The 14,813-nt window shown below is 43.2% G+C and overlaps 3 protein-coding genes across 4 annotated transcripts; all 3 read left to right on the forward strand.

The window, feature by feature from the left end:
• Positions 1 to 88: 88 nt before the first annotated feature.
• pwp1 (PWP1 homolog, endonuclein) lies at positions 89 to 4,715 on the forward strand. Its single transcript, XM_086058244.1, has 15 exons — positions 89 to 281; positions 441 to 499; positions 583 to 725; positions 903 to 988; positions 1,048 to 1,144; positions 1,641 to 1,751; positions 1,830 to 1,960; positions 2,031 to 2,101; positions 2,830 to 2,926; positions 3,304 to 3,365; positions 3,446 to 3,554; positions 3,625 to 3,715; positions 3,803 to 3,924; positions 4,001 to 4,106; positions 4,350 to 4,715. The coding sequence occupies exons 1-15, from the start codon at positions 216 to 218 to the stop codon at positions 4,436 to 4,438; spliced, it is 1,440 nt and encodes a 479-aa protein (XP_085914370.1). The 5' UTR covers positions 89 to 215; the 3' UTR covers positions 4,439 to 4,715.
• An 846-nt stretch (positions 4,716 to 5,561) lies between these two features.
• mrpl42 (mitochondrial ribosomal protein L42) lies at positions 5,562 to 6,977 on the forward strand. Of its 2 annotated transcripts, XM_086059762.1 has the most exons (6): positions 5,562 to 5,679; positions 5,886 to 5,946; positions 6,007 to 6,091; positions 6,183 to 6,346; positions 6,430 to 6,519; positions 6,595 to 6,977. In XM_086059762.1, the coding sequence occupies exons 1-5, from the start codon at positions 5,601 to 5,603 to the stop codon at positions 6,473 to 6,475; spliced, it is 435 nt and encodes a 144-aa protein (XP_085915888.1). In that variant the 5' UTR covers positions 5,562 to 5,600; the 3' UTR covers positions 6,476 to 6,519; positions 6,595 to 6,977. The 2 variants fall into 2 exon arrangements, with proteins under 2 accessions (XP_085915888.1, XP_085915887.1); XM_086059761.1 differs by lacking the exon at positions 6,595 to 6,977 and having other exon boundaries at positions 6,430 to 6,533.
• Positions 6,978 to 7,764: 787 nt separating this feature from the next.
• Positions 7,765 to 10,979, forward strand: ube2nb (ubiquitin-conjugating enzyme E2Nb). Its single transcript, XM_086059871.1, has 4 exons — positions 7,765 to 7,930; positions 9,308 to 9,554; positions 9,648 to 9,788; positions 10,286 to 10,979. Exons 1-4 carry the CDS (start codon positions 7,901 to 7,903, stop codon positions 10,351 to 10,353), a joined length of 486 nt encoding a protein of 161 aa, XP_085915997.1. The 5' UTR covers positions 7,765 to 7,900; the 3' UTR covers positions 10,354 to 10,979.
• Positions 10,980 to 14,813: the final 3,834 nt, after the last annotated feature.

Consider the following 14,813-nt stretch of genomic DNA (forward strand, 5'->3'; position numbering starts at 1 on the left):
ACATCATTCAATTATTGAATTCTCATATATAGTGTGTTTTAATCAGTTTCTCCATTCATAATCAAACGGGCGTGGCGTTGCGATTATGTGACGTCATCAACATGCGCTCAAACCACATGGTTTGCTGGCAAATTTAGTTGCGTGTGCGTTTTAAGAATTGTTATCTTTTCTATACAGAAGTCCAGCTGCAGCTTTACAAGAGTTTGTCATACATCATGAGTTCTCATATTACTTGTATCGGTTGGGTGACGCGGGGTTCCTCCAAGGAAACGCCGGACAAAGTAAGTAAAGTAATCGGAACGGTTAGCTCGCTAGCGTTAGCCTGTCAAGAGCTAATGTCAACAAGAAAGTCGGACGCCGTTTCCATCAGCTTTATGAACATAATCCTAAATGCTTTAGCTGTAATTTGTCATGTGAAGTTGACTATTGTTTCGGTACAGGTTCAGTTGAGCCAGGAGGAGCTGCAACGCATCATCAATGAGGCAAAGAACGAGCTGGGGTGCATTGACGTGCAGTATTTTGTTTTGAGATATCCGGGATGTGCTTACATTTCCGAATGACGTGGTGTATGTTTTCCAACAGGGAACAAGCAGCAGAGGAAGAGGAAGAGGAGGATGCCGGCATTGTAGCGGACGATGATACAGGGGATGTTGCCGGAGCACAAAATGATGAAGAGGATGAACTTGCAGAATATGGCTTGGATAAATATGACGAAGAAGATATAGGTAAAGTTGTTGGCGACATTTTGGAAGACATTTATGAGAACATGCATGCAAATACTGAAGAAATACAAGCATCAGGAGTTCACAGCCAAGCCTCTTTTGGAGAATTCAGGATTTTTCCAGCCTCTTTAGTTTTGTTTTTGTAGTCTATTAAACAGGTCTTGTTTGTCTACAATATAGCGACGGCCAACCTCGGGGACAGCCTGGCAGGTCTCACCGTGTTCTGCTCCAATGACGACGACCCTTACATCACGCTCAAAGACACTGTGAGTTGAACGCTCGCTGAACATGAAGCATTTTGAATCGAACAAGTCCTCATTTTTAGGATCAATATGAACGGGAGGACTTCCAAATCAAGCCCACCGACAACCTCATCCTGTCTGGCAAGGTTGACAAAGACTGCTGCAATCTGGAAGTCTACGGTAATTAACATCAGAATAATCCAATACATTTGGAACGATTCATTGGGAAACTCATAATGCATTGATTCACAAGCTACTGATTATTATTTTTTTCAAATCTTCGTTTATTTTATTTATTTTTCCCCAAGGTCCTCTTCCTATGTGTGTTTTTTTTTTTAACAAACAGTAGCAATTAATGAATCTGAATTAGAAAAAAATATCAAATTTATTATACAGAAATGTTTTGGACTTTTTGGTTTGGTTGATGCTAAAATAAAAGGCAAATGAACCGTGAACTAATATGAAAGTCAAATCGCATTCGACGACATTGCAATGTCAATTTGAATTTGGTTAACTGTTCAGCCTTAATACAAATTCACAGAAACTTCAGTAGAACGCGAGGACATTGACCCAAAGTCAAGAAAAATAATGCTTGCGCCACACGGGCTGACAACATTTAATAATGCCGATTCATTGATGGAATAATCATGGAAAGCCAAATGCACTTCCTTCCCAGTGTACAACGGCGAGGAGAACTCTCTGTACGTGCATCACGACATCCTGCTGCCGGCGTACCCGCTAAGCATCGAGTGGCTCAACTTCGATCCCAACCCCGAAGAAAAGCTCTGTAAGCTAAAAACCTCCGTTGTCACCTTTTGGTATCACACGGTTGATGGCGAGGTTGAATTTTGCCCTCTGTCGCCAGGCAACTACGCCGCCATTGGCAACATGACGGCGCAGATCGACGTGTGGGACCTGGACGTGGTGGACTGCCTGGAGCCCGTCTTCACGCTGGGCAGCAAGAAGGCGGCCAAGAAGAAGAAAAGCAGCAAGAAGGTACTTTTTCTGTTTTCTGTCGGCAGGAAGTCTTTTATTGGAGTGGCTTTCATCTTTTGGTGGATGTTAGGGCGCGTCCGCAGAGACGGCGGAGGGCCACACCGACGCCGTGTTGGATTTGTCCTGGAACAAAATCATCCGGTCAGTAAATATGAATATAAATATGCACCGTTCTTTTTAAAATGCAATTATGTGACCAGCAAATTGCATTTTAGGGCACTAAAATTCAACGATTTGGCAAATGGCCGCCTTGTATCACCAACTTTTGTTATTATTATTATTTCGATTTTCTTCAATTGTACATGTTTTGGTGGACATTTTATTATTTTTACCCATGGCTTTTTTGTATAAATGAAAAGTGATTCTGAAATTGTGGGAGGTTCCCTTTAGATTTGGAATTAAATGTTTTTTAGTAATCCAGTATAATCCATTTGTGTGCAATGCAATTTTATTAATATAGCCCATTTCATACACAAGGTAACTCGCATAGTTAACAACGGCAGTCGGCGTCAACAGAACCCGAGCGAGGAGCGCCGTCGGCTGTCAACTATGTTTTTGTCTTGCAATGGGCGAAGTTTTGGGGAGAAACTACGTTTATATCGTTCATGTTTTCTTCAAATGCACGTAATGTAAAATGTCAGGATTGATTGAAGACCTGTATCGGGATTCGCACATGATGACGCCTGTATGGTGAAAAAGGGGTTTTGTTTTGTGAGGTTGTACAGATTTTGCGTGCAATACATTTCAATGGAATCGTTCGTACTTCCTTGGCAATCCCTCAACGGCCTGCGCGCGTGCAAATGTCTTGCGCGTGCAAATGTTCCAAAATGGCATTATTGCGTACCTGACGTGCGCTTTTCCCTTCTCAGGAACGTCTTGGCCAGCGGCTCAGCCGACGACGTGGTCATCTTGTGGGATCTGACCCGAGGCCAACCCGTCACCACCCTGTACAAACACACTGACAAAGTACGGCGCAAAGGATTTATTGAATCCACATCGCGGAGGACCTTAAAGCCAAATAAAAAAATAAATCAAAGTAAAACCAAAAAGGGATGTAAACATATCATTCAAAAATTAAATACAAAGAAATAAATGAAAACGACAATAAATCAAAGTATGGAAATAAATCGATTTAAATATGAATCAAATAAGAATGCTCTGCTCTCATATGTACATCATGAAATGTTATTCAAATGAGGGGGCGGGATGTTTTTTTCTTTTTATTGTATTATGGATGTTTTAATTGTTTAGCATTTTAATGTGTGAAAGGTGCTCTATGAATGGAGTTTGCATTTTTGCTCCTCCATACTAACCCTGCTCTTCCTCCTCTTCTTCTCTTCCAGGTTCAGACGGTGGCTTTCCACCCATTCGAGGCGCAGACTCTCCTGTCAGGATCCTACGACAAGTACGTTTGCGCCCACGTTTGCTCCCACGTTGGCTTTTGTGGCCGAGCGCCCTTTTCTGGAAGCGGCGCTCTCTTTGCAGGACGGCCGTGCTGTACGACTGCCGCAGCCCGGACGACTGCCGCGCATGGCGATTCAGTGGCCAAGTGGAGCGCCTGGTGTGGAACCACTTCTCCCCATGTCACTTCCTGGTAGGTGCCGCGGCGTGATTTGGGCTGTCGAAGTGCGGACGAGCCGCGCTGACGTGTGGCCGCGTTTCAGGCCAGCACGGAAGACGGCTTCGTGTACTGTCTGGACGCTCGCGCCGATAAACCCGTTTTCACACTCAAGGCGCACGACGACGAAGTGTCAGGTATGCGTGGGAAAATGTACTTCAGCAGGTAATGGAGTATTTGTACTTTCCTCGCCACTTGGGAAACTTTGCATTCTGTATTTCCAGGTTTGGATCTCAGCAGCCAGATTAAAGGCTGCCTGGTGACGTCTTCGGCGGACAAACACGTCAAGATCTGGGACATTTTGGGCGACAAGCCCAATCTGTTGCATTCCAGGGACATGAAAATGGTGGGACTTTTGTGCAATCCTGTCAATGATGCAGATGGTGAAGAAGAAGTGGAACATTTGACGTTTGTGCGCGCAGGGCGTGGTGTTCTGTGCGGCGTGTTGTCCCGATCGGCCCTTCACTTATGCTTTCGGGGGACAGAAAGACGGCTTGCGGGTTTGGGACATCAGCGATGTTGCAGCAGGTGAGACCAAAATGTCTCCGGCCGGCTTCACGCTGGCAGGGTCAATTTGGGATATGTTGGTCAAATCCGATGTTTTGATTTTATTTATGGGTGTGTAAGCCTTCATGTTGCATATTAATTGTGTCCCCAACGTGGCTCAGAAGACGAGACGACGTCACTCGCGTTTGCCTGCAGTGTGAACGTAGCCTCAGAATGAGTCTCACGAATTAACAACTTTTCATTGTTTTGGACATTTACCTCTAGTGGCTACAGTGTTTGGCAATCGGGAGCGCTTGGTGGTGAACGCAGGATCCGAAACATCCGGCGCTTCAGCAGCGATGGACACCTTGTAGCGGGACAACAACTATCTATTCTGTTCATATCTTTAGATAGAGTTTTTCTCTCACAGGAAAGTGCTTTCACGGTCAATTCTCGTTCCACCATCCATCTTGAATGTGTGCGTTCGCATCACCGGAGTTGCCCATTTGTTGGTGAAGGCTGTTAATCCTTTGTACATTTCCGGAAAGGCCACATTGATATGGCAAACATGTTTGTTTACTGGTAAAAGTGTTCGGAGAAAATGATGTATATCCAGTGTATAAATACAGTTTTGAAATTTGTAACTTAAAATGTTGTCATGTTTTCTTATTTGTTGGCTGAGTTTATTATATCATTGATCGCCACACTTCTTGCAGAGTGGGGAAAAGTTGCAACAAAAAAAGTCATCATGAAACCATATACAAGTGGATACACATTGTAATTTGTATTGCTTTAGAAAATGGAAACATTCTCTGTTGCAGTAAAGTGCTTGTTTATTTGTTGTTTAAGTGATAAATCATCTTATTAATTGTAAATTAGCATTTTATTGCTTTAGAAAAACATCAAGTTTAAAAATATCAATCTTCTATTGCAGTAAATTGCTCTTATGTATTTTTTATAAGGTGGAGTTCATTTTATCCAGATGTATTTTTAATATGCAAGTTAAATTACTAAAGTAGGTAAGAAAAAGTATCCAAAAAATATATTTTTTAATTGATAAATATGCATTTACTATTTTAAACTTAAGTACGTGAATGTATTCACCAAAAACAAAAAAAAAAAACGTAAATCTAGTTGTTTATAAATCAATAAAAATAAAAAAAAGCTAACTTAATCGTATTAAAACAACATTTTGTCTGACTTACAGACGATTACGTACTTATTTTTTCTTCCTCGTTCAAGTGACCGGACGTCATGCTGCAATTTTCCGGTGTGCATCTTATTTGTTTTTCCGGGTGGGCTCGCAGCATCAGCATTGACCCCAGCAAATTGCTCACCATTTTCTAGAGTAATGTAATGCTCTGGTTGAACTTATTAAAAATACAGTTTAATGCCCATCCCATTATTTTCATATGGCAATTTAGAAACCGTCGTTTTTGAAAGAAATATGATGCGGAACCAATGTAAAACCTCCCCCAGGCGAGCTAACCGTCTCACCCGGAAACAAAATAGTAACGTACACAAGGAAATAGCAGCATGGCGTCAGGTCACTTGAGCAAAATAAACAGTCTACTAACGAGAATTGCCTACTGTAGTAGATTACCACATGTCCAAGGTAATTACTATTTGATGTTTTTACATTAAATCAATGTTTATGTTTGTATTTATGTTGTAGGCCAACGATTGCGAGTGAAGCTAACGGTAGCTAACCTTGACGTTGGCGTAAACACTTGAAATACTGAAAATGTAACATTGTACATTTTAGTAGCAAACTAACCGACCTTAACTATAAATGTAATAATCTCGCAATTTGTTTTGCAGCTTGCTTGATGCCGGTTCGAAATGGGTCCAATATCCGTGATCCTTCCATTGACGACTGCAGGTTTGTTTATTGTGTTCACCGTAATATATTACCATTGGTTGATTGTCTTGTGTTTATTAGTGATGTGGAGATCGGTTTGACGTCAGACGGGAAGACCGTTGTTTGCTACCATCCAGCTGTGGACGTTCCCTATGAGCTCACTCAGGTAGGAGTGGAATACAGGACACTCGACATAACGCACGTAACTGTCATTGCATTGTTATCTAATGTACCTTCTTCCCATTTGTCGGTTGCAGCCAATCGAGAGGCCCGACACGCTGTGCAGCCCGCCCGAGACCCACGAGCAGGTGCTGAAGGCCCACCTCGGCAAGGAGGTGCCGAAACAAAAACCGGGTCCCACCATAGAGGAGCTGAGCAAGATGTTTTACACCACCAAGCACCGCTGGTATCCAGTTGGACAGTAAGTCGACACAAAATGCTCACTTGATGGAAAATGAAATCCTTTTAAATGTGCTTTGTGTTGATTTTCACCGCTATTTACAGATACCACATGAGACGCATTAAGAAGAACACACCAAAGGACAGATAGTTGTTCAAATGTATATCTTATGTTTCTTTGTAATAAACTACCAGGTATGTGCACATCATTTTGTTTTGAGTGTACATTTTTGTTCCTGGTCTGTCGTGATCTGCTAAGTTTGTTTTCAGCAATTCCAAATGCAGGTATCCTTATCGGCTCTTGTGAAGAAGGTGAAGAAAAATGCAGCAGCTTTAGCAGGGAAGCCCAGGCTTCCCTCTCCCCAGCCACTTCGTCTAGCTCCTCTGGCGGGATCCCAAGGCGTTCCCAGGCCAGCCCAGATAGTCTCTCCAACTTGTCCCGGGTCGTCCCCGGGGCCTCCTGCCGGTCGGTCATACCCGGAACACCTCTCCGGGGAGGAGTGCAGGAGTAATCCGAGCCAGATACCCGAGCCACCTCAGGTGGCTCCTCTCAACGCAGATGAGCAGCTCCTCCACGTTGGGTGATTTAACAATAACTTAAATTTTGTGCAGTTTTATTTCATTGGCAAAAAATAAATGAGTACTCCCAAACAGGTTTGTTCGAAAACCATGATTTTACTTTCAGAATTGAAGTATTGCATAAACAGTAAAAGCTCCTTTTTCAAATGGGATCCACGTGCTAATTAATGTTGAGCACTATATATTGACATTCTTCAGTAAAAAAAAAAAAAGTCTTACTTTTCAATGACAAACTCTGCAATTACGCTTATCAGCAGTTGTTTCATATACTGCACATATTAGGTATATTATAATTTATCAATATAAATATACTTCACAATTTGTACTTAATTTTATAGTTATTATTGTAGCATAATTAAAGTTTATTCGTTGCTATATACCAGTATGCAACATCTTATTGTTGTTGTTTTTTAATCTTGTTCATAAAATATTTTTAACTTCTTTTAATGCTTCCTCAATGCTGCTCTTGTGTATCCAGAGAAATAGCTCTCACAATATTATATAGCCTACTGCTCAAAAAAATTTAAGGAACTAAGTACTTTTGATTTTTTTTGGAGCAGTATATATATATATATATATATATATATATATATATATATAGCATATACAGTAGTGCTTAAAACAATTAAGGGAACACTTTGTTCCGTTAATTTCTTTGAGCAGTTTATTTTATTTTCGTATATACTTGTTTTGAGGAAGAAGAAAAATAGAGGAGGAGCAGAACCCCCCCCCCCCCCCCCCCAAAAAAAAAATGAACAGTACGGTTATTTGATCAGGTCTGATTTGACTCGTACCCGCAAGCAGTTGAGTTGCGTTCATCCGGGAAACCCAAGAAGCGGACGATCCTGACAGGCCGCATTTTTCCGCCCTCTGACGTCACGCGAAACCGGAAGCGGGCGTGGTGGGCCCCGCCCCGACAGCTCAATCCAGCCAGCCTGAAGAGAAGGCGACTTGCACTGCTAAAACTATCAACAAAAAACAAAAAAGCCAACACAAAATGGCCGGTTTGCCTCGTAGGATTATCAAGGTACACTCCAGCGACGCGCCGTTGAGCGTGGGTGGTAATCGGACTCGCGCGGGCGTCACCGCGGTGATATTTAAAACGCGGATGGGTCATTTTGCTACCCTCGGGAACGCGCACCCTGACGTTAGCACGGTTAGCTTCGCGGCTAACTGCTTGTCTCGCCTCAGTGTTTTGCTTGCCACTTCTCTCCCATCGCGCTCACTCATTCATCCACGGCAGATTCTATCTATTTAAAAAAAAAAAATCATAATTGAATATAAACTCGCGAACATCCGGTGCGATGACACGTTTCGAATGGACCTCTGAATGGGGTTCGTCAGGCTCGCAACTGTGTGGCTTTACATTAGAACTGCTGATAATTCACACAGCGAAGCACAGATGAATTGCACGTTAAATATTAAGGCCCACTCAGGATAGTTTGCTGAGGGGGTTCTGGCCCAGGCCCAGGCCCACCAGCCTGCTCCACCACCACAGCCTTTACAATCAAGTTAGGCAGGATTTGACGGCAATTAGCATAACAAAGCTAACTGACAAACGCCGTCTCACATCCACTTCCTTGTTGCTGCGTATCACGTTGAAAAGCTCACATCGTCCTGTCGAGTTGATGTGTTAAATTGGGTTGTCACAAACCAAGTACCGCCTAAAAACACACTCTCGCATACATACGAGCTTCATTCCAATGTCTGAGTGGATTTCAAATGTTATCAATGAGATGTATTTTGATTGAGTGACTAGACAAGAGGGAGCCCAGACTGCCTTTTAAGGATCAGTGATTATTGACAATTGCAAACATCCGCGCAATGTTCATACTTTCCCAATGCAACGCAATGCAAATGCTTCCTTTTATAAGGTGAAAACAAAAGGCGGCTTGTATTGCTTTTGCTTGTGACGATCAGACGAACCACACAGATTGTTAGAAGTCAAACGACACATCACATTTTAAAATCATAATAATCCTCACAAATCAAATGACAACCATCCAAACTTCAATGCTTTTCAACGAGCAGAGCGATTTCTTTTCACCCAATTGTCCGCCATTTGGACTTGTGATGTCATCTCGTAATTGTCGATACAAAAAAAAGTGGATAATTAGCATCATCATCTCATCCATCCATATCGATATAGAATTTTTAAATATTTGATGAATATTCGATATCTTGAGCAGCTCGTCGTTACCAGCTGCCAATTGTCATCACTGCCAATAGCAAGGTTACTTTCTGTGCATCATCTCGACATGTTTACCAACCTGCCGGTTATCGGCAGGTGACGATAACCGCGAATCCATTTGATCCGATCCCGCTCGCGTGGCATCTTTGGATGCCGCCCGGCCGACGTGTCGTGCGCCGATCCCTAAGTTGTGTCTGACCCGTCCGTCCTCAGGAGACGCAGCGGCTGATGCAAGAGCCCGTACCCGGCATCAAGGCCACGCCCGACGAAGGCAACGCACGCTACTTCCACGTGTACATCGGGGGGCCCAAAGACTCTCCTTTCGAAGGGGGCACATTTAAACTTGAACTGTTTCTCCCGGAGGAGTACCCCATGGCGGCCCCCAAAGTGCGATTCATGACCAAAATCTACCATCCAAACGTTGACAGACTGGGGAGAATATGTTTAGACATTTTGAAAGGTACGCGCGTCTTACTCCTCCTGCCTTGTCGCTTTCTGGATGTGCCATTTTTTTAAAGGTCGTTGCCCTTCCTCCGTGGTCTTCCTCCTCTAGAGAAGTGGTCTCCGGCCCTGCAAATCCGCACAGTGTTGCTATCCATCCAGGCATTATTAAGCGCTCCCAATCCAGACGACCCGCTGGCAAACGACGTCGCCGAGCAGTGGAAGAAGAGCGAAAGCGCCGCCATTGAGACAGGTGGACGTTTGTCTTTCGTTTTTCTTTAAAAAATTCTAGCCAACATCACAATGTAGTAGAACGCACATTTCAAGTTGCAAAGGCTGCAATGTGTAAAAAAACAACATCATTTTAATTATTAATTATAATTTAAAAAAAATACAGAGGACCTTGAAAAAGGTAATCACTTATTAAATCTAGTGCTGGGTGAAATGGAAAAATAAATCACGATATGTTATGATCTATTTTGATGCCAAAAATGCACGCCTCGACGCTATTTGAACATAAAAAACAAAAACGTTTGCGGCATCCGGAACCAACGTTTCGTGTTTCCGCCTGGACTTTCATTGCTGCAAAACAAAAAGATGCTTCCTAAGGTTTGTGTTTGCTTTATACTGCAAAATGGAGGCTCTTCACACTACGTGTGACCCGCTCGGCAAAAGGGTCCGCTCGTCTGGGAAAGCTGCCTCCAAATAACCCGAGTCATCATTTTCCCCCCCCGCTTGTGTTTTTTGCAGCCCGAGCATGGACCAAGATGTACGCAAACTGCAACAACGAGCGTCACAGTAGCAGCACCGGCGTCTGAATGTCGTCCACCACGCGTACTCCTTCACTGTCAACATTTGAATTTGACGGACAAAATGAGATTATAAATCCACATCTATTTGAAAGAAATCTACTGTTGCAGACCTTTGGGGGTGACTTTTTTTTTTCTTCTTCCCCCTTTGTAAGATGCGTTTCATGTGTGTTACCCTTTTTTTTCCTCCTCCCTTTCCACCCCTCGCCTTCCCTTGTGACTACGTTTACATGCAGGCAATAACCCTTTTAAAAACCCGAATATTGGCAATATTCGGGTTTTGTAAGGCCACGTAAACACACGCAATCACCCGAATATGCTCTTATTTGGGTTGTCAAAAAATTTGAGTAAATCCTCTGGGTTTACCCCTTTTACAACCCTTTACATCGGGTTATTCCAAACGCCATGTAACTTCCGATGGTTCCAGGAACCCGAATTGTCACCTTAGCCCAAATATTGCCTGCATGTAAACGTAGTCTGTGTTGCTATTTAAATGCATGGACAGAGAATGACAACCTCTTCACTACAGTCTTAAGGTGAATAATGTTTGTTCATATACGGTGTCATGGAAAAGCCAGGCGCGCACTGGTACGAAATCATCATGCATTAAAGTTGTCCTCCTTTTAATACATGCATCATTTGTCAACTCATCATTTTTATGTCACGCACACTCATGTGTGTGTTTTTTTTGGGATCACTTTTGAGAGCTTAAACACACAATTTCCTTTTTGATGATTCTCCTGAGTCGGTTTGATGGCCCACTTGCAAAACGTGTAATGACGTCCAAGTGAAGGAAAAAAAAAAAAGGGGGGGGGGCGTTTTAAAAAAGCCTGTACGTATATTCAGTGTAGTACACAACTTCCCCTGCTAGGTGGCGCAACAGCATTTTAACAGCTTGAGCACACCCGGAAGTGCAGATCGTCTACTGATCGTCACAATTTGTCAGGTAACGACGTCAACTTCATGATCGCCCTTTTCGTGTGATGAACTAAGCAGGCAGACCAGTAGCCCCCCCCCCCCCCCCCCCCAAAAAGACTTAATTACGATCCTCAATTATTACAAACACATTTTGCCCTCGGGGTCAGTTTGACCCCAGAGATATTTGCCTCCAGAAAATGATGTATAGTAGGCCTAGGCTTATACATTTTTGGGTTAGAATGTAGCTCAAGCTAACATTGTAAAAACTTGTTTTGTTTTTTCCACAAACAAAGTAAAAAGTATGTTCCTTGAAAGCTACTCTGACATACACGATAAAAGAGTTAATGACAAATCATTTCCGGTTTGGGCCGGCTGCATTATGCTAAAAGTGTCGTATCCTGTGCCATTCCACATACTCTCACAAGATGGCGACACAAAGCATGTCCCACAGCGTGACGGCGACGTGAACATGGAGGCCGGATGCTTTTCACAGCGTTTTATGACCTGGCTGGTTCCCATGGCAACAGCCAGCCATTGTTGGAGTGAACTTGCAGAAAACAATGTGAAAATGTTCGATGATTAACTGGTCACTGCGGCTTGTCACTCAAAGGGCTTTTATTGCGGGGATGGACTTGCTCGTGATGTCGTATTAAGTTGAACCCCGATGACGAAAGCGGCTTACTGGCAAGTGGCAAGCATCCAATATGCATGGCTGGCCTGGGTCGTGTCTCGCTGGCCAGGGGCCAGTGGAAGAAAAAAACAGAAAACCGTTTGGACTGTCAGGTGACGACAAGCTGCCGTTGCAGGGCCGCATCAGCGCTTTTATTGAACACGTGACACTCACGCTGGTAGACTAGACATGCTTATAATGTACACTACTCACAAAAAAGTGATGCATATTAGAAATGAGGGTGACATTTCATGAAGCTAAATCTTGACAAAGTGTTGCATGCACGTGTCCAGCTGTTCGGCACTTTAAATGGACCCATTCGATGCATGTTAAGCTCGATACGTACTTAAGTTTTGTACACTTTTCTTAGACTTGTTATACTATTACTGCATTCAATTTGAGATGCAGTTTGACTGGGAAAGACAATTAAAAAAAAAATCTTAACAATAATGTTCTGTGCCACCTCACCTTGGTAACGTCAGATGACCAAACTCAGACAACAGGTGAGCCATGATGGTCGTCACCTCAGCCCTTCGGCACCGAGAGGTCATTTTCTGTCAACAGCAAATGGCAGTGGGACATAAAATGGCCGCCCATGAGATGGATACAAATGAGTGGATATTTCTGTTTAATTCATATTCCACAAACACAATGTTTTACCAATATGACATATTTACAATTAGTGGGGGTGCATAGAACAGATTATTGTAAAAAAAAAAAAAATATATATATATATATATATATATATATATATTTCAAACGTCATTTTATTAACTTTTCAAAAACAACAGTGACAAATATGGTACATAATCATGTATAATTAACAGCTTTCTATAAACAAAACCCCAAATCCCCAGACAGCAACACCCCCCCCCCAATTATACAATAAATAGATACACTAAACATTAGAGTTAGGTCGAGAGTTGGATCCAACAAGGGGTAAGAAAACTACCCATAGAATGTTAAATTGGACAACTAAACTGTCCAAAATGGTGACCAGCTTCAGCTCTTCGGCCCATTTGCAATCTCCAACCCAATTTGCTGGGTCAAAAATAATCAAGCCAATTTTAGGTACAAGTATCCCAATGTGCTCCAAATTCTTGCGCAGTAGAAATAAACAGTGAGTGTACAGCACTACCTAGTGGAGAAGTGGTGAATTGCAGTTTTCTTCTCCTTTTTTCCCAAACTGTGAAAGAGGGACGTGCTGACGTCCCAAGTTCGCACCAAATGTCATCACAACTCATGCGAAGGCGTCGTCACTAGCACCACAATAATAATTAAGAATAATAAAACCGTTTTGAAGATGTCACTTGAATTGCACAGACATTTTCAAGACCCCCCCCCCCCTTTTTTTGCCTCCATCCACGCATCGCCTGTATTCGAGTCTTTTTCTTCCCCTCCTTCCCCTTACATAAGAGCTCATTCATAAATCAGCACCACACCTCAGGGAGGGATGAGGCAGAGACCAAATGTCTTCACGGGGAGCTTTTTTGCTGCAGCGTGTGAATACTGATGAGAGGTCAAGTCAGGTCACGGCGAAACGTACTGAAAAGATCGCAAACGTCGTAGTTGTGCTCCGCTGCTACATTCTGCGTCTCAATGTGACATTCACTCGGCAGTTTTGTGTCATACGGCGCCGACGTCGCGCAACGCGCTCTTTTCGATGGCATGACGTCACGCAGGTGGTCGCGGCAGGTAGCCCTCCCGTCCGAGGTCACCGAGTTCATAGAGGAGATGGACGGCCGAGCTCATCAGTTGAGGATTTCTCCGCCTAAGCCGCCGCCAAATGAGATTAAAACTGCGGCTCCAAAGTGACAATGATGCGCCATTTGTTAGTGTTGGCAAGTCGTGACGCCGGCAGAGGGTGAGAGGGCGAGAGGGTCCGCCGGCTCTTCCAGAAACTGGACCCCGCCTTCACGCAAGCTTGGGCTAAAAGAAGATACACAAATTGCTGTGCCGGAAGATAACCAAGAAACATTAGCAGCAAAATCAGGATGAAACCATTTATTGTTCAGGACAATCATGCAGGTAATTTTTACCCAATTCATGCACAGTATTTTTTTTTTTAAAGACCAAATTTCACCAATATTCTGATCATTAATACCAAAGTTGGTCAGTTCAGTTAAATTCACGCCAGAGCTTTGCAATTATTTTTTATTACACAACCCCCCCAGGAAGAAAAAAAAAATCAAAAAAAAAAAAGGGGTACTGAGATAGTGTGTTTGCATAAGTGTGCACACCCTCCGAATAATCTTTAATGGCCAAGTATGTAAAATTATACAAGGAATTTGTCTTTGGTAGTCTGAGCTGCACGCAAGCGCTCCATCACACGTAAACAAAATCAAAATCAAGTAATTGAGTAATCAAAATGAACCAATCACATTCAAACTCATGTTAAACGGGAGTCAGCACACGACCGGCGCCTCTGATCAACCCGCTTTCAATGTTCTAGTAGGCTTTTCGATATCAGTCAGGAGAATTTACAAAGGCCTCGCTTCTTCGTGGGCCCAAATGATTTCTGAATTCTGCCTGGCAACAGTGAAAAGAAGACTCTGCAGCGTTACGCAATAGGACGAATGATGTCTACTGTATATTTGGTAGAAGTCTGTCACAGTTGTTTTGAAAGAAAAAAGTTTCCTGTTGGAACAAGCATGGACGCATGAGAGCAAGATGAAAAAATGTCAACAAGACGTCCTTGCGGGGGCGTACAGGGTGAGCTGAAGAGGATTAGAAAGCCACACTTGATGGCATCGTAGATGATGAGAAGTGCGCATGCAATCCTGACGCGTTTGTTCTTTTCATAAGCGCAGACGCCGTTTCCCTGCGAAGCCGACGGCGTCCATTCCGTAATCTTCACAAACAAGTCCATCGATCGTCTCGC

Source organism: Leptonotus elevatus, chromosome 17 (genome assembly GCF_054856555.1).
Source record: "Leptonotus elevatus isolate MCC_2025b chromosome 17, RoL_Lele_1.0, whole genome shotgun sequence".
NCBI classification, from domain to species: domain Eukaryota; kingdom Metazoa; phylum Chordata; class Actinopteri; order Syngnathiformes; family Syngnathidae; genus Leptonotus; species Leptonotus elevatus.